This window comes from Meles meles, chromosome 1, assembly GCF_922984935.1.
Source record: "Meles meles chromosome 1, mMelMel3.1 paternal haplotype, whole genome shotgun sequence".
In the NCBI taxonomy this organism is placed as follows: domain Eukaryota; kingdom Metazoa; phylum Chordata; class Mammalia; order Carnivora; family Mustelidae; genus Meles; species Meles meles.
The window spans coordinates 38,373,716-38,398,051 of record NC_060066.1 but is presented as its reverse complement, the minus strand read 5'-3'; the positions used below and the strand labels follow the sequence as shown (position 1 = coordinate 38,398,051).

Below are 24,336 nucleotides of genomic sequence, written 5' to 3'. Positions count from 1 at the left end.
TTCGAGGTCTTTTCTGGTTCCATATAAATTTGAGGATTTTTTGTTCCATTTCTTTGAAAAAAATGGATGGTATTTTGATAGGGATTGCATTAAATGTGTAGATTGCTTTAGGTAGCATAGACATTTTCACAATATTTATTCTTCCAATCCAGCAGCATGGAACATTTTTCCATTTCTTTGTGTCTTCCTCAATTTCTTTCATGAGTACTTTATAATTTTCTGTGTATAGATTCTTAGCCTCTTTGGTTAGGTTTATTCCTAGGTATCTTATAGTTTTGGGTACAATTGTAAATGGGATTGACTCCTTAATTTCTCTTTCTTCTGTCTTGTTGTTGGTGTACAGAAATGCAACTGATTTCTGTGCATTGATTTTATATCCTGACACTTTGCTGAATTCCTGTACAAGTTCTAGCAGTTTTGGAGTGGAGTCTTTTGGGTTTTCCACATGTAGTATCATGTCATCTGCGAAGAGTGATAGTTTAACTTCTTCTTTACCAATTTGGATGCCTTTAATTTCCTTTTGTTGTCTGATTGCTTAGGGTAGGACTTCTAGTACTATGTTGAATAGCAGTGGTGATAATGGACATCCCTGCCATGTTCCTGACCTTAGCGGAAAAGCTTTCAGTTTTTCTCCATTGAGAATGATATTTGCGGTGGCTTTTTCATAGATGGCTTTGATAATATTGAGGTATGTGCCGTCTATCCCTACACTTCGAAGAGTTTTGATCAGGAAGGGATGCTGTACTTTGTCAAATGCTTTTTCAGCATCTGTTGAGAGTATCATATGGTTCTTGTTCTTTCTTTTATTAATGTGTTCTATCACATTGATTGATTTGGGGATGTTGAACCAACCCTGCAGCCCTGGAATAAATCCCACTTGATCGTGGTGAATAATCCTTTTAATGTACTGTTGAATCCTATTGGCTAGTATTTTGGCGAGAATTTTTGCGTCTGTGTTCATCAAGGATATTGGTCTGTAGTTCTCTTTTTTGGTGGGATCCTTGTCTGGTTTGGGGATCAAGGTGATGCTGGCCTCATAAAATGAGTTTGGGAGTTTTCCTTCCGTTTCTATTTTTTGGAACAGTTTCAGGAGAATAGGAATGAGTTCTTCTTTAAATGTTTGGTAGAATTCCCCTGGGAAGCCGTCTGGCCCTGGGCTTTTGTTTGTTTGGAGATTTTTGATGAGTGTTTCAATCTCCTTACTGGTTATGGGCCTGTTCAGGTTTTCTGTTTCTTCCTGGTTCAGTTGTGGTAGTTTATATGTCTCTAGGAATGCATCCATTTCTTCCAGATTGTCACATTTGTTGGCGTAGAGTTGCTCATAGTATGTTCTTATAATTGTCTGTATTTCTTTGGTGTTAGTTGTGATCTCTCCTCTTTCATTCATGATTTTATTTATTTGGGTCCTTTCTCTTTTCTTTTTGATGAGTCTGGCCAGGGGTTTATCAATCTTATTGATTCTTTCAAAGAACCAGCTCCTAGTTTCATTGATTTTTTCTATTGTTTTTTTGGTTTCTATTTCATTGATTTCTGCTCTGATCTTTATGATTTCTCTTCTCCTGCTGGGTTTAGGGTTTCTTTCTTGTTCTTTCTCCAGCTTCTTTATGTGTAGGGTTAGGTTGTGTACTTGAGACCTTTCTTGTTTCTTGAGAAAGGCTTGTACCGCTATATATTTTCCTCTCAGGACTGCCTTTGCTGTGTCCCACAGATTTTGAACTGTTGTGTTTTCATTATCATTTGTTTCCTTGAATTTTTTCAATTCTTCTTTAATTTCCTGGTTGACCCATTCATTCTTTAGAAGGATGCTGTTTAGTCTCCATGTATTTGGGTTCTTTCCAGCTTTCCTCTTGTGATTGAGTTCTAGCTTCAGAGCATTGTGGTCTGAAAATATGCAGGGAATGATCCTAATCTTTTGATACCGGTTGAGACCTGATTTGTGACCCAGGATGTGATCTATTCTGGAGAAGGTTCCATGTGCACTAGAGAAGAATGTGTATTCTGTTGCTTTGGGATGAAATGTTCTGAATATATCTGTGATGTCCATCTGGTCCAGTGTGTCATTTAAGGCCTTTATTTCCTTGTTGATCTTTTGCTTGGATGATCTGTCCATTTCAGTGAGGGGAGTGTTCAAGTCCCCTACTATTATTGTAGTATTATTGATGTGTTTCTTTGATTTTGTTATTAATTGGTTGATATAGTTGGCTGCTCCCACGTTAGGGGCATAGATATTTAAAATTGTTAGATCTTCTTGTTGGACAGACCCTTTGAGTAGGATATAGTGTCCTTCCTCATCTCTTATTATACTCTTTGGCTTAAAATCTAATTGATCTGATATAAGGATTGCCACCCCAGCTTTCTTCTGATGCCCATTAGCATGGTAAATTGTTTTCCACCCCCTCACTTTAAATCTGGAGGTGTCTTCACGTCTAAAATGTGTTTCTTGCAGGCAACATACTGATGGGTTTTGGTTTTTTATCCATTCTGATTCCCTGTGTCTTTTGATTGGAGCATTTAGCCCATTAACATTCAGGGTAACTATTGACAGATATGAATTTAGTGCCATTATTAGCCTGTAAGGTGACTGTTCCTGTATATTGTCTCTGTACCTTTCTGATCTACTACTTTTAGGCTCTCTCTTTGCTTAGAGGACCCCTTTCAATATTTCCTGTAGAGCTGGTTTGGTGTTTGCAAATTCTTTCGGTTTTTGTTTGTCCTGGAAGCTTTTTATCTCTCCTTCTATTTTCAATGATAGCCTAGCTGGATAGAGTATTCTTGGCTGCATGTTTTTCTCGTTTAGTGCTCTGAATATATCATGCCAGCTCTTCCTGGCCTGCCAGGTCTCTGTGAATAAGTCTGCTGCCAATCTAATATTTTTACCATTGTATGTTATAGACTTCTTTTCTCGGGCTGCTTTCAGGATTTTCTCTTTGTCACTAAGACTTGTCAATTTTACTATTAGGTGACGGGGTGTGGACCTATTCTTGTTGACTTTGAGGGGGGTTCTCTGCATCTTCTGGATTTTGATGCTTGTTCCCTTTGCCATATTAGAAAAATTCTTTCCAATAATTCTCTCCAATAGACTTTCTGCTCCACTCTCTCTTTCTTCCTCTTCTGGAATCCCAATTATTCTAATGTTGCTTCGTCTTATGGTGTCACTTATCTCTCGAATTTTCCCCTCATGGTCCAGTAGCTGTTTGTCCCTCTTTTGCTCGGCTTCTTTATTCTCTGTCATTTGGTCTTCTATATCACTAATTCTTTCTTCTGCCTCCTTTATCCTAGCTGTGAGAGTCTCCATTTTTGATTGCACCTCATTAATAGCTTTTTTAATTTCAACTTGGTTAGATTTTAGTTCTTTAATTTCTCCAGAAAGCCTTTTATTTCTCCAGACAGGGTTTCTCTAATATCTTCCATGCCTTTTTTGAGCCCGGCTAGAATGTTCAGAATCGTCATTCTGAACTCTTGATCTGAGATATTACCAATGTCTGTGTTAATTAGGTCCCTAGCCTTCGGTACTGTCTCTTGTTCTTTTGTTTGTGGTGATTTATTCCGCCTTGTCATTTTGTCCAGATAAGAGGATATGAAGGAGCAAATAAACTACTAAAAGGGTGGCAAAGACCCCAGAAAAATGCGCTGTAACCAAGTCAGAAGAGACCCCTAATTGTGGGGGGGGAGAAAGGGGATAAAAACAGGTTCTGAAAAAAAAAAAAAAGAAAGAAAAAAGAAAAAAAAAGATAAAAATTTAAAAAATAAAACAAAGAGAAAATATAAAAAAGAAAGAAAAAATATATATATTTAGATAAACTAGTCAAAAAACGTTAAAAAAGAAAAGGGTAAAAGTTTTAACAAATTTAGCAGAAGAAGAAAAAAAAAATTGAAAAAAGAGAAAAAAAAAAATTGAAGTAGCCGCAAGACTAAAGAATCATGGGGAGAAAGCCATGAGTTCCGTGCTTTGCTTTCTCCTCCTCTGGAATTGCGCAGCTGTCTTAGGAAATGAACCTACTTTCCTTGATAGATGAACTTCGTCCTGGCTGGATATTTTGTTGATCTTCTGGGGAGGGGCCTGTTGTAGTGACTCTCAAGTGTCTTTGCCCGAGGCGGGATTGCACCGCCCTTACCGGCGGCAGGACTAAGTAATCGGCTTGGGTTCGCTTTTGGGAGCTTCTGTTCCCTGAACGCTTTCTGTAGAGTTCCAGAGGATGGGAATGAAAATGGCGGCTTCCTAGTCTCCGGCCCGGAGGAGCCGAGAGCCTGGGGCCCCACTCCTCAGTGCGCCCCCAGAGGACAGCACCCAATCACTCCCGTATCCCCAGCCTCTAGCCGCGCTCCGAGCTCACCCAGCCCGCGACCAGTTCAAGGTAACCCCGAGCTGAGAGTTCAGTCCTCGGCTCTGTCTCTGCAGCCGGCTTCTCCGTTCTAATACCTGCGAGCTCTCCGACACTCTGACACCCCCGATCCTTCTGTGACCTTGCGGGGCCTGGGGCCACGCTGACCCCGAGTGGGCTTCACCCTGGTTTAGCCTCTGGAGCAATGTCCCTCAGTGGAACAGACTTTTAAAAGTCCTGATTTTGTGCTCCGTTCCTCCGCCGCTTGCCGGGAGCCGGCCCCTCCCCCCGCGGTCTATCTTCCCGTCGTTTTAGATTCACTTCTCCGCCAGTCCTACCTTTCAGAAAGTGGTTGATTTTCTGTTTCTAGAGTTGCTGTTCTTCTTCTCTTCGCTCTCCCGTTGGACTTGTAGGTGTTTGCAATGTTTAGATAAGCTATGGAGCTGATCTCCTGCTACCTGATGTAGTCTCAGGCTGCTACTTCTCCGTCATCTTGACTCCTCCCTCTCAGTATTCTTTTTTTAAGATTTTATTTATTTGACGGACTGAGATCACAAGTAGGCAGAGAGGCAGGCAGAGAGAGAGGAGGAAGCAGGCTCCCTGCTGAGCAGAGAGCCCAACGCAGGGCTCAATCCCAGGACCTTGGGAGCATGACTGAGCTGAAGGCAGAGGCTTTAACCCACTGAGCCACCCAGGTGCCCCAACTTTCAGTATTCTGTTAACAGTGAATTATATGAGTCTTTATTTGGGTGTTCCTTTTATTTTGCCTTCATTTTTGAAGGATATCTGTTGGATATAGAATTTTGGTTATTGTTGAATGTCATCTCATTACCTTCTTTTTCTTTTTTTTTTTTTTTCCTAAGATTTTATTTATTTGAGAGACAGTGAGTGAGAGAGAGCACAGCTGGGGGAGGGGCAGAGGGAGAAGGAGGAGCTGACTCCCTGTTGAGCAGGGAGCCTGATGTAGGATTCCCTAAGTTGAAGGCAGGCACTTAACCCACTGAGCCACCCAGGCGCCCATCTCATTATCTTCTTGCCATTGTGTGTAATGAGAAGTTAGCGATTTTTCTATTACTGATTTTAAGATTTTCTTTTTGTCCCTGGCTTTTCACTGTGATATGTCAAGGTGTTGATTCACTGATTCTTTTTGCCAGTTGATGTTGAGCTCTGTTAGTGGATTTTTCATTTAATTTACTGTACTGTTGAATTCTGTAATTTCCATTTGGTTGTTCTTGGCAGTTTGTCTCATTGATATTTTCTATTTGATGAATCATTGTCCTATATTCCTTGAATTATGTAAATATGATTTCCTTCATTTCTTTGAACACAATAGATATTATGAAGTCTTTGTGAACTAAGTTTTACAGTTGAGCACCCTTAGAGATAGTTTTTATTTAATTTGTATACTTTCCTTGTTTCAGAATTTTTGGTTGAAAACTGGATATTTGGGTGCCTGGGTGGCTCAGTGGGTTGAGCTGCTGCCTTCGGCTCAGGTCATGATCTCAGGGTTCTGGGATCAAATCCCGCATAGGGCTCTCTGCTCAGCAGGGAGCCTGCTTCCCTCTCTCTCTCTCTCTGCCTGCCTCTCTGTCTACTTGTGATCTCTCTCTGTCAAATAAATAAATAAAATCTTTAAAAAAAAAAAGAAAGAAAACTGGACATTTTATAGATAGTAAGTTATAGCAACTCTGAATTCTGATTTCCTCTATCCAGGGGATGATTGTTGTTGATATTGGTTTATGTTTATTTTTTAGTGATTTGCCTGAACCACATTTTTGTTGTTTCCCCTGTAGTGTGAGGCCTCTAATTTGATGGCCCCCTACCACTTCCAGCCATTCTTTTGTATGTTGTTCTGGCTTTCTAGGGATTACCCTGGGTCACTATAATAGTCATCAGCCATTGATTGGCTAGAGACTGTTTAAACCATTGAACCCGTAAATCTAACTCTTTACATAGACTTTCTTCCACTCCTATACATATATTAGGTAATGCTCACAATTCAGGGAATTTATAAATGTGATCCTTGCCCCCCTCTTTTTTTAACTTACTGGGTTATAAGGCCTCTTCGTTAACCATGAATGCATAGCTTGTTAGGTCCCTCTCTTCTAAGTAAGCACAACCTGTCGAATGCATATAGCTTTCTAGACTATCAGGGATATGTGAAATCATAGCAAGTCTGTTAATTTTCTGGCCAGTCTGCTGTTTTTCTGATTGTACCAACAAATACTGTGGCCTTAGGTTAGACTTCTTTTTTGCCCCTGATTTTTTTCTTTCTTTTTTGACAACTTTGTCTAGTTTTGTGACTGCTTTTTGGAAAGAGGATTTGCCAACTTCCTAACTCAGAATTCTTTTTTTTTTTTTTAAGATTTTATTTATTCATTTGATGGACAGAGATTACAAGTAGTCAGAGAGTCAGGCAGGGAGAGAGGAGGAAGCAGTCTCCCCGCCGAGTAGGGAGCCCGATGCGGGGCTCGATCCCAGGACCCTGAGATCATGACCCAAGCCGAAGGCAGGAGCTTTAACCCACTGAGCCACCCGGGTGCCCCCAACTCAGAATTCTTAAAGTCTTGTCCTGTATTCATTTTTATTTTGTAGTAAAAAGCATGTAACATAAAATTTCGCATCTTAGCTATTTTGAAGTATAGACTAGTGTTAACTATATGCTCATTGTTATTTAATAGATCTGTCGAACTTCTTCATCTTTCAAAAATTAAAACTCTGTAACCATTTAACAAATTCCTTTTTTCCTTCTCCCCCCTGCACCTGGCAACCACCATTTTACTTTGTATCTAAGAATTTGACTACTTCAGATACCTTATATATGTAGAATCTTACAGTATTTGTCTTTTTGTGATTGATTTATTTCACTTAGTATAATGTTTTTAACATGTTTAGTCATGTTGTAGCACATGACAGAATTTCCTCTTTTTAGAGGAGTGGATATATTTGATTATATATACCACATCTTCTTTATCCATTTATCTTTCAGTGGACATTTAGGCTGCTTCCACCTCTTGACTATTGTGATTAATGCTGCAGTGAAATGGTTCTGCAAGTATCTTTTTGAGATCCTATTTTCAGTTCTTTTTCATATATACTCAGAACTGATTTCATGTGGTGATTCTATTAATTTTTGAGGAACTTCCATAATGCTTTCTTTAGTGGCTGCATCATTTTACATTTTCACCAGTGGCACACAAGCATTCCAATTTCTCTTCATACCTGCTAGCACTTGTTACTTTTGATAATGGCCATTCCAACAGGTGTGAGATGGTAGGTCATTGTGGTTTTGATTTGCATTTCCTTGATTAGTGATGTTGAACATCTTTTCATATACTTGCTGGCAACTGGTACATATTCTTTTGAGAAATATCTATTCAACCATTTATCCACTTTTAAATTGGAATTACTTTTTGTTGTTTATTTTAGATGTTCACCCTTATCAGATAAATGGTTTACAAATATTTTTTCCTATTACATAGGTTGCCTTTTTGCTCTTTTGAATGTTTTCTTTGCTGCATGGAGGTTTTTAGGTTTGTCTATGTTTGGTTTTGTTACTTATAAAATTTAGTTTTTTTAATTAAAAAAATTTTTTTTTTTAGATTTTTAAAATTTATTTGACAGACGGAGATCCCAAGTAGGCAGAGAGGCAGGCAGAGAGAGGGAAGCAGGATCCCTGTTGAGCAGAGAGCCCGATGCGGGGCTTGATCCCCGGACCCTGAGATCATGACTGGAGCCGAAGGTAGAGGCCACTGAGCCACCAGGTGCCCTCAAATTCAGTTTTAAAGTATGCCTGTTTTCTGTTAGAATATTTTGTTATAGCCTACCTAGAATTAGGTTTTTGAACTTTTTAACCCCCTTCTTAAATTCTTCTTTACTAATATTCTTTGTGCAGTCCTAGATGTTCTGGTTTTTGGAAAGTATTTTTTGCAATGTATTTCTGAAGTTACAAGTGAATAAAGTATTTTAAAGTTGTACAGTTTATCTTGAAATATAAGGAATGAAACTTGTTTTTATAGTTTTATTAAGGATGGTCTGTCTACTATAACAACATCTGTGTTTTGTCTTTTATAAGGCGTAAATATATTCTCATTTTTCACAACTCTGAGGAAATGGAAATCATCTTGATTATAGTCAGATGATAAGTGTGGAACTTCAAGTAGAATTCAATATGGGTGATATGGCTCAAAATTCTGTGTTCAAATATAGAATGCTGCCTCTTGTGTTAGTGTTTAGGTAGTAGTGGTAAAGTTAATTAGCAGCATTCTGATGATACTGAGGTCTTGAGTTTGATTCAGGTGCTTTTGACTACTTCCTGCAAAAATCCAATTTGTACCCATAAATTGCGACTGTGGTAGGCATTTCACAAATGTTCCTTTGTTACACAAGTCAGGAAGTGATAGAGATGGCAATATCATGGGCTCATTGTCCAAATAGATGCATAACCAATGGAAAGGTACTAAGTTCTCATAATGGAAGTATAGATGAAGTATAGTTGTGGTGAAGAGGAAGGGTTCTGGCATCATATTTTCCAGTTTTGGGTCCTGGTTTTCCAAGTTGTGTCATTTTAGGAGGTTACTTGACCTTTCAATGCTTCAGATTCTTCATGTGTAAAATTGGTAGAATAATAGTATTTACCTTTTGGGGGTCTTATAAGGATTAAATAATCGTATGCTGGTAAAGTGCCTGGTACATAGTAAGTGCTGAGTAAACATTGTTTTTGTTATAGATGCTGATGAAAATAAATTGGTTTATACTTCAAATTGATCTTTCAAATTTTAATGGCAAATACTTAAAATGTGACACTACATTAGAATAATATAGTAGAAATAGATTTTAAGTATTCTGCCCTTGCAGGAAAAAAAGACTTCTGAAGACCTACATGAGGCCCATATGTTTGTAAGCGTAGTTAGCATTTTGTAACAGTTGTTTTTAGAGGAAGATAATATTCTGAGCACTTAAGTTCAGTTAATTCTCAGTGATACTATTGTTACCCAGATTTTACAGATAAACTGAGACACAGATATATTCAACAAGTTTCCCAGTGGTTTGCCATATTGCCTATATTTAGCTATTTTGCTTTGTTGCTAACCTAAGTAGATGGGCAATTGTGGATGAATAAGTTTAATGTATATCTTAATTTTCACAAATAGTTGAAATAACTTAAAATGTGATTAAAGTATAATCTACACTGCAATTTTTTCCTTTGTAAAGTTTTAAGAATTTTGTCAGTGTAAAAAGTGATTATGGTGACATTTATGTTTTCATTTCTCACCTTCTTTCTAATAATAATGGAAATCAGTAAGAAAATATTTAAATTTTATGACCAGATAGTATCCGGGTACAATCTTTAATTAGGTAAAACTCAGTACTTTTTTTATTTTTCAAGTCTGGTTAGTTTTTATTTTGTTGGGTCACTCTCTTATCTCTTAACTCTGCTCTCTCCATACCCTTTTAAGTTGCCTTACAGTCCTGTTCTGTTAGTTTAAAACACATTTTAAAGACATGTTTTTGAATGGAGATTTTAAACAATATGCCATTCAGTTATCTTAGTGCTGCTGTCTACTGTGATTATTACAACCACTATCATATATGAACTTCTGTTATGTACCACATATTTTATATTCACTCAGCAGAAAAAGCAATGGAGGCCTAGGCAGGTTAACTAGCTTATTAAAAGTAACATGTACAATAGATCTGTGTTGTGTATCATAACCTATAGTTTAACAAGTTATTTGGTACTTTTTGTTGAACAGTATTTCTTAAAATATTTTTGTTTTAGAAATTTCATTTCTCTTTTCAGAAAGTAATGTGGATATTATAATGAAAAAATTAAGCACTTACTAACTTTTAATATTTTTGTTTTAAGGAACTGAAATTACCATTCACTTTTTTAAGTGGACATATTCATGAGTTGAGGATCCATGTACCCTGGACAAAACTGGGTTCAGAACCAGTAGTAATTACCATCAATACAATGGAATGCATTTTGAAACTTAAAGATGGAATACAGGTAAGTTATTGAACCTAGTTTTTTATGTTAACCTATTTTAATAGTTAATGGTGTTATTTCTTTAACTTTTGGGATATGTCACCTTTTACACAAAATTTATATGCACTTACAGTTTCTTACATGCCTATTAAAGTAACATAATTGCAATAGGGTATTCTTATATTTGGATAAAACATTCTAATGGTTATTTTCATACTGATTTCACTGAATCTAATCATAGCCATCATAGCGATCATGTAGATGGCTTATTATCTGTCTCTACTAGAAGTAGGACCTGATTGTGTCTAATTTTCAGGTGAAGTTTTTGAATTTTTACAAACGAGCTGTATGATTTTTTTTTTGTATTTATATGACATTTTTAAATGAGATGAACATTTCTCATTTTTTGAGACGAATTTTTAATTTGAGTTAACATACAGTGTTACAGTAATTTCAGGTGTAGCGTATAGTAATTTACTTCTGTACAACACCCGGTACTCATCATAAGTGCATCCTTAATCCCCATCATCTATTTCATATATCCCTACACCCACCTCCCCTCTGGTAACCATTAGTGTGTTCTCTATAGTTAAAAGTTTGTTTCTTGGTTTGCCTCCTTTTTTCCCTCTTTACTGAATTGAATGGATAAAGAAGCTGTGGTATATATATACACGATGGAATATTACTCAGCCATAAAAAGAATGATGTGGATAGAACTAGAGTGTATTATGCTAAGCAAAATAAGTCATTGAAAGACAAATACCATATGATTTCACTCATATGTAGGATTTAAGAAACCTATCAAATTTCATTGTGTTTTTGAAGTTTCAGCATCAGAAGCTGATTTTTTTTTCTGACCTTTTCTCTGACCATTTTACATTTCTTAGTGTTTTTTCTTTTTTATAAAGGTGTAATACTGATTTTTTAAGAAGTTTCTAGCAAAAATTATTTAATCTAGGAAGCAAATAGATCTGATAGCAGTATATTACAAATTTTTCCTTTCATAGAAAAGTGTCTCTTCATTTTTACTACTTTTTTGTTACCCCATATTTCACTTGCAGTTTAAAAAATGCTTTCTAGAACCAAATGAGTTGATGATGATGATATGAGTATTAATTTTAACCAGATTTAATAATTTATTAAATGTTAGAGCAATTTTAGTGTGTCCTAAATATAACCAGTCTGTGAATTAAGGTTATTTATGATGTTAAAATAATTTCCTATTTTAAGAAGATATTTAGTCATATCAGCCCACTGGGATCATCCTTTTTTCCTTTTATGAAATCTTTGATTCTAATCTTTTATTATCTAATTTGATGTAGTTTCTGGAAGTAAGTAGACCAATGCTATATTTCCATGAGAATTTATTTTGTAAACACGAAAAACACAGGAGATGTATTTAGAAATCTGTGAAATAGTTCTATTACAACAGAGTTTTATTTTACATTCATTTTAGGTAATACTTAAGTGGTCTTTATCATCATCTGTTCCTGGAATTTAATTTTTTTTTTTTTTTTTTAGAAGTCTGGACTTGGTTATACCACCCATGGAGTGCTCCATATTAAAAGAGAAAAAAAATCCAGACACTAAGTATTTTTTCAATCGGAAGGTGGAAGTTTCAAGGCCAGATGTCCCATAAGAAACACATTTTAAAAGAGGCAAATTACAACTAATTATAGAGGCTGCAGAAAAAGATTTGTAACACATGACTTAGTGCAACCTAGAACTAATATTTGATATTGGACCATGCAGATGGCTACTGCAGGAATGATCAGGTTTCCTGCTTGCATGGTATTTGAGACTTGAATTTTGTGGTGTGTACAGCAAAAGGTCAAGTGTCATGAATGTAAACTACTCTCAAAACAAGTATTTTTTGCAGATGTTTAAAATTTTGAGGTAGAAAAGATTTTTGAAAATTGCAGTTGACATTTGGACAAATTATTCAGCAGTGTCCATCCCTGGAGAGTAATACTTAGGTTAGTGATTGAAATTAATTTTTCAGTAAGACATTGTAGATGAAACACATTTTTAAACAGTTTATTTTCCTATTATAGGCTTTGATTAGTGTAGTAGGAAATTAAGTTAAAAAGTTACACATGTACTAGTAAAACTGAATAAGCCCATATTTAATTTAAATTATTTCAAATTATTACATTGTAGAATCACATGAAGAAAATACTTACTTCATAAATTAGTGGGAAAGTTGGTTAAATGAAGGGATCATTTAGAGTTATAGATATGAATCTTTAAAAAATACTACTGTTGATATTTCACAATGTAATAAATACAACTTAAAAGTTAGAAATTTGAGGTCTAATTCAGAAAATGTCATTACAAAAATATAATATTGCTAAATGCCTTGATAAGAAGGTATGTCTAGTTTGTAAAGTTCAGTTTAATTCTACCGACATTTGTTGATTTCCTGCTCTTCAGTGCACTGAACAGCATTGTCAAGATATTTATGTAACCTTCTAAGGAGACTTAAAGAAAGAGATGTATGATGATTGAGGGTGACTCTAGTCATAATTACAATATACTGCCTTAGCATGTCTCTATAAGTCGTTTTTTAAAGATTTATTTATTTATTTTTTCATGCAACAGTATTTTATTAACATATAATGTATTATTTGCCCCAGGGGTGCAGATCTGTGAATCATCAGGCTTACTACACATTTCACAGCACTCACCATAGCACATACCCTCCCAATGTCCATAATCCAGCTGCCCTATCCCTAACCCCTACGCCCCAACAACCCTCAGTTTGTTTTGTAAGATTAAGAATCTCTTATGGTTTGTCCCGATCCCATCTTGTTTCATTTTTTTCCTTCCCTAGCCCCCACAACCCCTTATCCTGCCTCTCAAATTCCTCATATCAGAGAGATCATATGATAAGACTTGTTTGTTTTAGCGAGTTCACATTCATGATCTTGGGGGAGAAGGAAAGGGAGAGAGTCTCAAGCCGACCCTCTGCTGAGTGTGGATCTCCATTTTTCCGCCTGAGATCAGGACCTGAGCTGAAGCCAAGAGTGTGTAGCTCAACTGACCAAGCCACTCAGGCCTCCCTGTAATTAGTTTTATAGAGATTTTTTTTTGATGACAGGGTGACCCAAGTTGTTGTGTTTAATTTTTTTTTTTTTTAAAGATTTTATTTATTCATTTGAGAGAGAGAGACAGACAGCACAAGCAGGAGGAAAGGGAGAAGCAGGCTCCCTGCTGGGCTGGGAGCCCAACACTGGGCTTGATCCTAGGGCCTGGAGATCATGACCCGAGCCAAAGGCTGATGCTCAACCATCTGTGTCACCCAGGTGCCCCCAAGTTGTTGTGTCAGGTCACCCCATCCAAGTACTAACCAGGCCCGACCCTGCTTAGCTGTTGTGTCAGGTCAAATAAAGGCCGCCGTGATGTTCACATTGAATTGTTATATTATTTTTAAATTAGCATATAATGTGTTATTTGTTTCAGGACTACAGGTCTGTGATTTATCAGTCTTACACAATTCACAGCACTCACCATAGCACATACACTCCCCAGTGTCCGTCGCCCAGCTACCCCAGCCCTCCCACCTCCCTCCCCTATTTCCTGAGATTAAGAATCTCTTATGGTTTGTCTCCCTCTTTGGTTTCATCTTGTTTCATTTTTCCTTCCCTTCCCCTATGATCCTCTGTCTTGTTTCTGAAATTCCTCATATCCACACTGAATTTTTTTAATACATTGATATCTCACTCGGAAAATACTTAACTGTTAGCTGTTTATTCTGGGAGACATTTTTGTCATCTAACCTGCCTTTAGACCCTTCAGATTTTACTTGTGAGCTTTTTTTTTTTTTTTTTTTTTTTTAAACTTCGGTTGCAGAATTTGATTCATGGCACATCAGTGGTCCAGGTCTGACTTATTTAACTAGTTCACTCTAATGAACTGTGTGGATCCAACACTTAGCTCGGTAACTTAAATTTAACTATGTGCTCCTCTCCTTTTGCATATTCTTGCTTTTCAGCCTTTGTGGGCCTCACCTGTAAAAGAGGGCAGGACTTGCTGCATAGTTCTTATTCTGTGGTTGTATATGCTTTGCTCATCTTATTAATAACTCTTGCAAAAAAGCTTCTTCAACCTAGAGCAGTAGTAAATTTGTTTTTAAAGAACTATTTGTTTGGGCCTCTGTATGACCTAGAAAGTTTAAAAAACAGAAACAACACCCTCCCCCCAAAAAACCCTATAAAATCTTTTGACCTGATAAATATGACTGCAAGGCTAATTATAGAATACTCACTGTTCATAAAAAAAAACAAAAATAAAAATCTTTTGCACCTAAACCAAAACTTTAAAATTATCAGTTAAAACTGGGGATAAACAAACAGCTTTTTCTTAATGTATATATATACTTTTAGTCACTGGTTATTGCTTGGAGTTACAGGACAATCTTGTTGTCCTTTCTCCTTGCACATTTTGGTGCTGTGGAAATCCATTATTTGTTTAGTTAGTGTCGAAGAGGGAAGTATCCTATCTTGTGCTTGAAGCTTGAGCACTAAGCAGAAGAAGTGTTGGTAAGGCTATTAATATTTATATGGCCTTTAGAAAAAAAAACCACACTTCAATTCTCTTAAATGAGGTGGGATTAATTTAAGTGACTACTACTTTAGTAGTCATTTGAATGTGTCCTCTTCCCCCTCACTCACTTCCACTCCTGCCAAAATTCATATATTGAAATTCTCTCCAAAGATAATGGTGTTAGGAGATAGGATCTTTGGGAGATGCTTAAGTCATGAGCCCTCATAAATGGGATTAGTGTCATCTAAAGAGGCTCCAGAGAGATGCCTGTCTCTTTTGCCATGTGAGGACACAGTGAGAAGGTACCAGCTACGAACCGGGAAGGGGCCCTCAAACCAGACCATGTTGGCACCTTGATCCTGGTCTTCCCAGCCTCCAGAACTGTGAGAAATAAATTTGGTGCTGTTACAAGCTACCAAGCTACCCAGTCTGTGGTATTTTTTATAGCAGCCCAAATGGACTAAGACAACTATCTTTTCAGAAATTTAACAGGGTTCAGAAATGCTGACTTGGACTGTGGAATTTATTGTACTATTATTGATTTCCTCACTTGCAGTGCTGTGGGTTAATGATAGTGGTGATTACAATAGCAGATAATGTAGTCTACATTCTTTCTGTAGCTTCCTCATATAAAAAAGTGAGAAAGAATTCCCTATAAATTATGGGTATTGTCATTACTCTCACAAGGGAACCCCTTTTATATTGTGAAGGAGATGAATACTCTGGTACACGTGTACATGGTTCTTGTGTAACAGGTCAGAAAATCCACATAATTGTTGATGAAATGAATTATAGTAACTTCATATCATTTTGATCTAGTGAAGAATTTTATAAATTGAGTATATAGATAAATAATTTCCAGTATTTGGCTATATGTGCTGCCTATAAACTTCGGACCTTGGGTTTGAGTTCTTATGTGTGGTGTTGTAACTGCAGTGGTGAAATAAGACTGGAAAGTGGGGCATTGACCTTTTGTGTAAAGAAGGTGAATGGAGGGGGCGCCTGGGCTCAGTGGGTTAAAGCCTCTGCCTTCTGCTCAGGTCATGATCCCAGAGTCCTGGGATCGAGTCCCGCATCGGGCTCTCTGCTCCGCAGGGAGCCTGCTTCCTCCTCTCTCTCTGCCTGCCTCTCTGCCTAGTTGTGATTTCTCTCTGTCAAATAAATAAAATATTAAAAAAAAAAAAAGGTGAATGGAGGATTCAGCAGAGGAGAATCCTGAAAGTCCCTGGCAGTGATTCCTAAGTTATCTGCCCTGGTGGCAGGCCACAGGAAAGGGTGGAGAAATTGAGTAATTCAAAACCAAGTAATACATAAAGGAGTAACAGTAGTAGTTGTAAATGTTCCTTCACATTCTCAGCTGAGAGAAGAATAAGTCAAACCACATTTCTTTAAGATATACAGAAAAATATATGTTTTGCTGAAGAAATTTTAAATACATGAATCTGATCCTGAATTCACTTGCACTGAGAGGTATACCAAATTCTTCTGGTAAGTGAGGTATTCAGTTTAGTCAGGTGCAGCAAGCATTAAGGTGCTTCCTATTCTTTGCTCTATATCTTCAATCTTTTAAAATTAATACCGGAGATTATATTCTGAGTCCGTTTTGGAATGTAGTAGAGAAATAGATACTTCTGAGTTTCACTGTGGGAGGAATCCTTTATTTATATATTTATATATTTTGGTTATTGACTGTGTTTTTTCATTTTAGTCCCACTTTTATGGAGATGTAGTTGACAAAATGCATTTATTTAAAGTGTACAATGTGATGATGTAAGTATATATTGTGAAAGGATACATACCATCAAGTTAATACTTTTTACCTCACAGTTAATTTTTTTCTTTTTTTAACTTTTTCTTTTTAATTTTTTGGTGAGAATAGAATCTATTCTTAGCAAATTTCAAGTATACAATATAGTAGTATTAACTGTAGTCACCAAGTTGTACATTAGAATCTTAGGTCTTGTTCAGCTTTTAACTCAAGAGTTGTACCCTTTGACATTGCCCATTTCATCCAAGACCTGTCAAACGCTATTATTCTATTATTTCTGTGAGTTTGACACATTTATTTATTTATTATTTATTTGGCAGACAGAGCTCACATGTAGGCAGGGGCAGGCAGAGAGAGAGGAGGAAGCAGGTTCCCCGTGGAGCAGAGAGCCCGATGTGGGGCTTGATCCCAGGACCTTGGGATCATGATCCAAGCCGAAGGCAGAGGCTTAACCCATTGAACCCCCCAGGTGCCCCAACACTTTTTTTTTTTTTTAATTTTAAGATTCCACATAATATTTGTCTTTGTCTGGCTTATTTAATTTACCACAATGTACTTCAGGTTCATCTATGTTGTTACAAATGGCAGGATTTCTTTATTTTTCACAGCTGAATAATGTGTATGTGCGCGTGCGTGCGTGTTTGTGTGTGTATGTTTGTATGTATCACTTAGGTTATTTCCACTCATGGCTATTGTGAGTAATGCTGCAGTGAACAATGAGAATACAGATTTCTCTTTGAAATAATACTGTTTTCTTTTCAGATATAACCAGAAGTGGGATTGCCAGAAGTAGATAATGTGGTAGTTTTATTTTTGAATTTTTGAGGAACCTCTGTACAGTTTTCTATAAAGACAATACCAGTTTATATTACCACCAATGTTTTACAAAGGCTCCCTATTTTCAGAATTTGTTATTTCTTGTCTGTTTGATAATAGCCATCCTAAGAGGTTTGGGGTTATATTTCATTGTGGTTTTTTTTTGTTTGTTTGTTTGTTTGTTTTCTATGAGTTTAACTTTTTTTTTTAATTTATTTATTTTTTCAGCGTAACAGTATTCATTGTTTTTGCACAACACCCAGTGCTCCATGCAAAACGTGCCCTCCCTATTACCCACCACCTGTTCCCCCAATTCATTGTGGTTTTGATTTGTGTTTTTCTTATGGTTGTTGATGTTCAGCATCTTTTCAGGTATCTGTTGGTCATTTATGTAACTTCTTTAGAAAAATAATTATTCAGTTCTTTTATTCATTTTTACTTGGATTGTTCTTTGATATTGTAGAAGTTCATTTTTTATATTTTAGGTATTAACCCCTTATGAGATATATGGGTTACACATATATTCTCCCATGCCATAGGTTATCTTTTCATTTTGTTGATAGTTTCCTTGGCTGTGCAGAAGCTTTTTAATATGATGTAGTCCCACTCTTTTTTTTTTTCTTAGTTTTTGTTGCCTGTGCTTTTGGTGTTGTTTCTAAAAATCATTGCTATGACTGATGTCAAGGAACGTTTTCCCACCAAGTTTTCTTTTAGTAGTTGAACAATTTCAGGTCTTATATTTAATTCTTTCATCCATTCTGAGTTAATTTGTATGAGTGGTGTAAGATCGAGCCCGTTTTCATTTATCATTTTGTAACTGGATATCCAATTTTCTCCAGCATGATTTATTGAAGAGACCATCATCTCTCCATTGTGTGTTCTTGGTGCCTTAGTCCAGGATTAATTGACTGTGTATGTATGGGTTTATTTCTTGGCTCTCAGTTCTCTTTCATTGATGTGTGTCTGTTTTTAATGCCAGTACCATACTGTTTTGATTACTGTAGTTTTGTAATATATTTGAACTCAGGAAGTGTGATGCTTCCAGCTTTGTTCTTCTTTCTCAAGATTACTTTGGCTATTTGAGATCGTTCTTCTGGCTCCATACGAATGTTGGAATTGTTTTTCCTACATATGTGAAAAAATGCCATTGGAATTTTGATAGGGATAGCATTGAATCTGTGATGACTTTTTTTTTTTTTTTTAAGATTTTATTTATTTATTTGAGAAAGAGAAAGAGAGAAGCAGACTCCCCACTGATGAGGAAGCCCAAGGTGGGACTTGCTCCCAGGACTTTGGGTTTGTGACCTGACCCAAAGTCAGACACTTAATTAACTGAGCCACCCAGGTGCCCCTGTAGAGCACTTTAGATACAGCATTTTGTTTTTTGATACTGTTGTAAGCAAGAATGCTTCTTAAATTTCTCTCTGATAACTCATTAATAGCATATAAAAACACTGATTTTTGTGTATTTACTTTTATCCTGTAATTTTACTGAATTTATTAGTCCTGCAGTGTTTCTTGTAGGATTCTTTAGAGTTTTCTATATGTAAGATAATGTTATCTGCCAACATAATTTTAATGCTCACTTTCCAATTTGGATGCCTTTTGTTTCCTTTTATTTCCTAGTTGCTGTGGCTGAGATTTCCAGAATTACTTTGAGTGCAAGTAGTGGGAATGGGCATCTTTATCTTTTTCCTATTCTTACAGGAAAAGCTTTCAGCTTTTCACCGTTGAGTATGATGTTAGCTGTCGTGGTGTCATATATGACTTTTATCATGTTGAGGTACATTCTTTCTATACCTAATTTGTTGAAAGCTTTTATCATAAAAGGGTGTTGAATATTGTCATACTTTTTCTGCATCTAATGAGATATGATTTTTATCCTTCATTTGTTAATGTGATGTGTTGCATATGTTAAACCATCCTGGCATCCCAGGGATAAATCCCACTTGTTTTGTTTCTTAAATTCCACATATGAATGAAGTCGTATGGTATTTGTCTTTCTCTGACTGACTTATTTCACATAGCACTATACTCTTTAGCTCCATCCAGTTGTTGCAAATGGCAAGAATTCATTCTTTTTTATGGCTGAATAATATTCCATTGATGTATATACCACATCTTCTTTTTCGATTCATTAATCAGTGGATATTTGGGCTGTTTCAACAAATTGGGTATTGTAGATAATGTGCTGTAATCACTGGGGTGCCTGTATCCCTTTGAATTAATGTTTTTGTATTCTTTGGGTAAATACCGAGTAGTCCATTTGGTGAATCATAGAATAGTTCTATTTTTAACTTTTTGAAGAACTATACTGTCTTCCACAGTAGCTGCAGTGGTTTGCATTCCCAGCAACAGTGCAAAAGTGTTTCCCTTTCTCTACATCCTTAAAAACATCTATTTCATGTGTTATGATTTTAGCCATTTTGACAGGTGTGAGGTGATATCCTTCTAATTGTGTTTCGCTTTTCCCTAATGAGTGATGTGGAGCATCCTTTCATATGTCTCTTGGCCATCTGTACATCTTGTTTGGAAAAATGTCTATTCATGTCTTCCCATTTTTTTTAAAGATTTTTTTTTAATTAAATTTATTTGTTAGAGATCACAAGTAGGCAGAGAGGCAGGCAGAGAGGGAGAGAGGGAGAAGCAGGCTCGCTTCTGAGCAGAGAGCCCGATGCAGGGCTCGATCCCAGGACCCTGAGATCATGACCTGAGCCGAAGGCAGAGGCTTTAACCCACTGAGCCACCCAGGTGCCCCTATGTCTTCCCATTTTTAATTGGATTATTTGTTTTTGGTGGTGTTGAGTTTGATAAGTTCTCTATGGATTTAGAATATGAACTTTCAGGGTTATATCAGATATGTCATTTGTAAATATCTTCTCCCATTCTGTAGGCTTTTAGTTTAGTTTTTTTTTTTTTTTTAAGATTTTATTTGTTTATTTGACAGAGATTACAAGTAGACAGAGAGGCAGGCAGAGAGAGAGGAAGGGAAGCAGACTCCCCGCTGAGCAGAGATCCTGACGCAGGGCTCGATCCCATGACCCGAGCTGAAGGCAGAGGCTTCAACCCACTGAGCCACCCAGGTGCCCCTGTCTTTTAGTTTTGTTGATTGTTTCCTTCACTGTGCAGGAACTTTTTATTTTGATGAAGTCCCAATACTTTATTTTTGCTCTTGTTTCCCTTGCCTCAGAAGATCTAGCTAGAGAAAAGTTTTGATATCTAAGAAATTACAGCCTGTGCTTTCTTCAGGGACTTTTATGGTTTCCTGTCTCACATTTAGGTCTTTAATCCGTTTTGAATTTATTTTTGTGTATGGTATAAGAAAGTGGTCCGGTTTCATTCTTTTCATGTTACTGTCCAGTTTTCCCAATACCATTTGTTGAATAGACTGTCTTTTTTCTTTTCTTTTTTTTTTTTTTTAAAGATTTTATTTATTCATTTGACAGAGATCACAAGTGGACAGAGAGGCAGGCAGAGAGAGAGAGAGGGAAGCAGGCTCGCTGCTGAGCAGAGAGCTCAATGCGGGACTCGATCCCAGGACCCTGAGATCATGACCTGAGCCGAAGGCAGTGGCTTAACCCACTGAGCCACCCAGGCGCCCTAGACTGTCTTTTTTCTATTAGGTATTTTTTCCTGCTTTGTTGAAGATTAATTGACTGTATAATTGTGGTTTCATTTCTAGGTTTTCTATTCTGTTCCACTGATCTATGTGTGTGGCTTTTATGTCAGTAGCATACTGTTTTGACCACTACAGCCCTGTAATATAATCTGAAGTCTAGAATTGTGATGCCTCCAGCTTTGATTTTCTTTTCAAGATTGCTTTGGCTATTTGGAGTCCTTTGTGGTTCCATACAAATTTCAGGATTGTTTTAGCTCTCTGAAAAATACTGGTGATATTTTGATAGGGATTGTATTAAACGCTTAGTGGCTTTAAGTTGTATAGAGAATTTAACAATATTTGTTCTTCTAATCCACTAGCATGGAATATCTTTCCATTTCTTTGTGTCATCTTCAGTTTCTTTCAGGAGTGTTCTGTCGTTTTCACAGTGCAGATCATTTACCTCTTTGTTTAGGTTTATTCCTAGGTATCTTATGGTTTTTGGTGCAATTATAAATAGGATTGTTTTCATAATTTTTTTCTGCTGGTTCATTACTGGCATACAGAAATGCAACAGATTTCTGTATGTCGGTTTTTGTATCCTGTGCCTTTACTGAATTTGTGTATCAGTTCTAGCAGTTTTTTGGTGGAGTCTTTGGGCTCTCTGTGTAGAGTATTATGTCATCTGCAAATAGTGATAGTTTTACTTCTTCCTTACCAATTTGGATGCCTTTTATTTTTGTTCTTTGATTGCTGTGGCTAGGACCTCTGCTACTATGTTGAATAAAAGTGTTGAGTGTGGACATTCTTGTCTTTTTCCTGATCTTAGGGGAAAGACTCTCAGTTTTTCCACATTGTGGATGATACTTGCTATTGGTTTTTCATATATGGCCTGTATTATGTTGAGGTATGTTCCTTTTAAACCTACTTTATTGAAGGTTTCTGTCATCAATGGATGCTGTACTTTGTCAGATGCCTTTTCTGCATCTGTTGCAATGACAATATATGGTTCTTATCCTTTCTCTTATTGATGTGATGTATCATGTTGATTTGTGAATATCGAACCACCCTTGCAACCCAGAAATAAATCCCAGTTGATCATGTTGATTGATTTTTTAAAAAATTTTTCTAATATATCGTTGGATTTGGTTCACTAGTATTTTGTTGAGGATTTTTATATCTGTGTTCATCAGAGATGTTGGCCTGTAGTTTGTTTTTTGTTTGTTTGTTTGTTTGTTTTTGGTGTCTTTATTTGGTTTTGGTATCAGGGTATGCTGGCCTCATAGAATGAATTTGGAAGTTTTCCTACGTTTTCCATTTATTTGAAGTAGTTTGAGAATTGGTTGTGAGAGCGAGAGAGATGAGCAAGGAAGTGGGCAGAGGGAGAAGCAGGCTTCTTGCCAAGCAAGGAGCCTGATGCAGACTCAATCCCAGGATCCTGGGGTCGTGACTTGAGCTGAAGGCAGTCACTTAACTGACTGAGCCACCCAGGTGCCCTGACAATCTTTGTTTTAAAGTCTATTTTGTCTGATACAAAGTACCGCTACTCTGGCTTTCTTTTTTTCTTTTCTTCTTCTTCTTCTTCTTCTTCTTCTTTTTTTAAAAATACTTATTCACTTTAGAGAGAGAGAAAGAGAGTGAGAGTGTGCCCAGTGGAAGGAGAAAGAGGAGGAGAGAAAGAGGAGAGAGAATATCTCCAGCAGACTTCCTGCTTAGTGAGGGGCCCAATGCAGAGCTTGATCCCATAACCCTGAGATCATGACCTGAGCTGAAATCAAGAGTTGGACACCAAGCTGACCGAGTCACCCAGTCTTTCCATACTCTGGATTTCTTTTGACAGGCATTTGCATGATAAATGTTTCTCCATCTCTTCACTTTAAATCTGCAGCTATTGTAGAAAGCATATAGATGAGTTTAGTTTTTTGTCCATTCTGTCTCTCTGGATCTTTTGATTGGATTGTTCATTCCATTTACAAGCAAAGTAATTATTGATATGTATTGCCATTTTATTACTTATTTTGTAGCTGTTTCTGAAGATTTTCTCTGATCCTTTCTTGTCTTTCTTTCGTGGTTTGCCAATTTTCTTTAATGATATATTTGGATTTCTTTGTCTTTGGTCTTGGTATATTTATTAGTTTTTTGTTTTGTGGTTATGGTTAGATTTATATATAACATATCTGTATTTAGCAATCTACATTAAATTAATGGCTGTTTAAGTTTGAACCCCTTCTTTACTCCTCCCCATGTTTTAGGTATATGGTGTCATATTTTACGTCCTCTTTGTGAGTTTGACTGTTTTTGTTTTGTTTTGTTTTCAGAAATATTCCTTTTTACTGCTTTTGTGTTTTCTACCTTCATATTGTCAGTTTTGGCTTTTTCACTCAGAGTCGCCTTCAGTATTTCTTGTAAGGCTGGTTTAGTTGTCATGAAGTCCTTTTAGTTTTTGTCTGAGAAAGTCTTCATTTCTTCTATTTCTTCATTTCTTTCTATTTCTTGCTGAATAGAATGTTTTTGCCTGCAGGATTTTCCCATTCAGCACTTTGAATATATCTTGCCATTCTTTTCTGGTGGAAAGTTTTTCCTGAAAAATCTGCAGATGGTGTTATGGAGTTTCCTTTGAATGTAATTATTTTGTTTTGTCTTGCTGTTTTTTGTTTTTGTTTTTTAAAGATTTTATTTATTTATTTGGTAGTGAGAGAGGGAACACAAGCAGGGGGAGTGGGTGAGGGAGAAGCAGGCTTCCCACTGAATAGGGAGCCCGATGAGGGTCTTGATCCCAGGACCCTGGGACCACGATCCGAGCCACCCAAGTGCCCCTGTTTTTTTGTTTTAATGATGTTTTATTGTTACTCTTTTAGAGTTTCTTTTTTTATTTTTGAAGTCTGCTCTAGGCCCAACGTGGGGCTTGAACTCATGATGACTCCAAGATCAAGAGTTTCATGCTGGACCAACTGAGCCAGCCAGGTGCCCCTTGTCTTGATCCTTTAGCTATTTCTTTATCACTTTATTTTGTCATCTTAACTACAGTATGTCTTGGTTGATTTTGTTGATTTTTGTTTAGGATTTTCTGTGCCTCCTTGATTTGTACCTCTGTTGTTTCCCTAGATTAAGGAAGTATTCAGGTATTATTTCTTCAGATAAATTCTCTTCCCCTTTTGTTTCTCTTCTTCTGGGACTCCTAAGATATGAATGTTATTACCTTTGGAGTCACTGAGTTCCATAAGTCTTTTCTCTTTTTACATAATTATTTTTTCCATCTTTTAAGCTTAATTACTTTCCATTATCTTTTGGTCAT

At 36.7% G+C, this 24,336-nt stretch overlaps 1 protein-coding gene across 4 annotated transcripts in view; it reads left to right on the top strand.

Annotated features, from left to right (window-relative positions):
• Window positions 1–24,336, top strand: part of VPS13B (vacuolar protein sorting 13 homolog B) — an 811,037-nt gene that overhangs the window by 19,108 nt on the left and 767,593 nt on the right. For all 4 annotated transcript variants that reach the window (XM_045996973.1, XM_045996994.1, XM_045997018.1 and 1 more), the window contains exon 3: window positions 10,192–10,335. In XM_045996973.1, coding sequence (XP_045852929.1) covers window positions 10,192–10,335 — 144 coding nt within the window. The remainder of the gene's footprint in view (window positions 1–10,191; window positions 10,336–24,336) is intronic.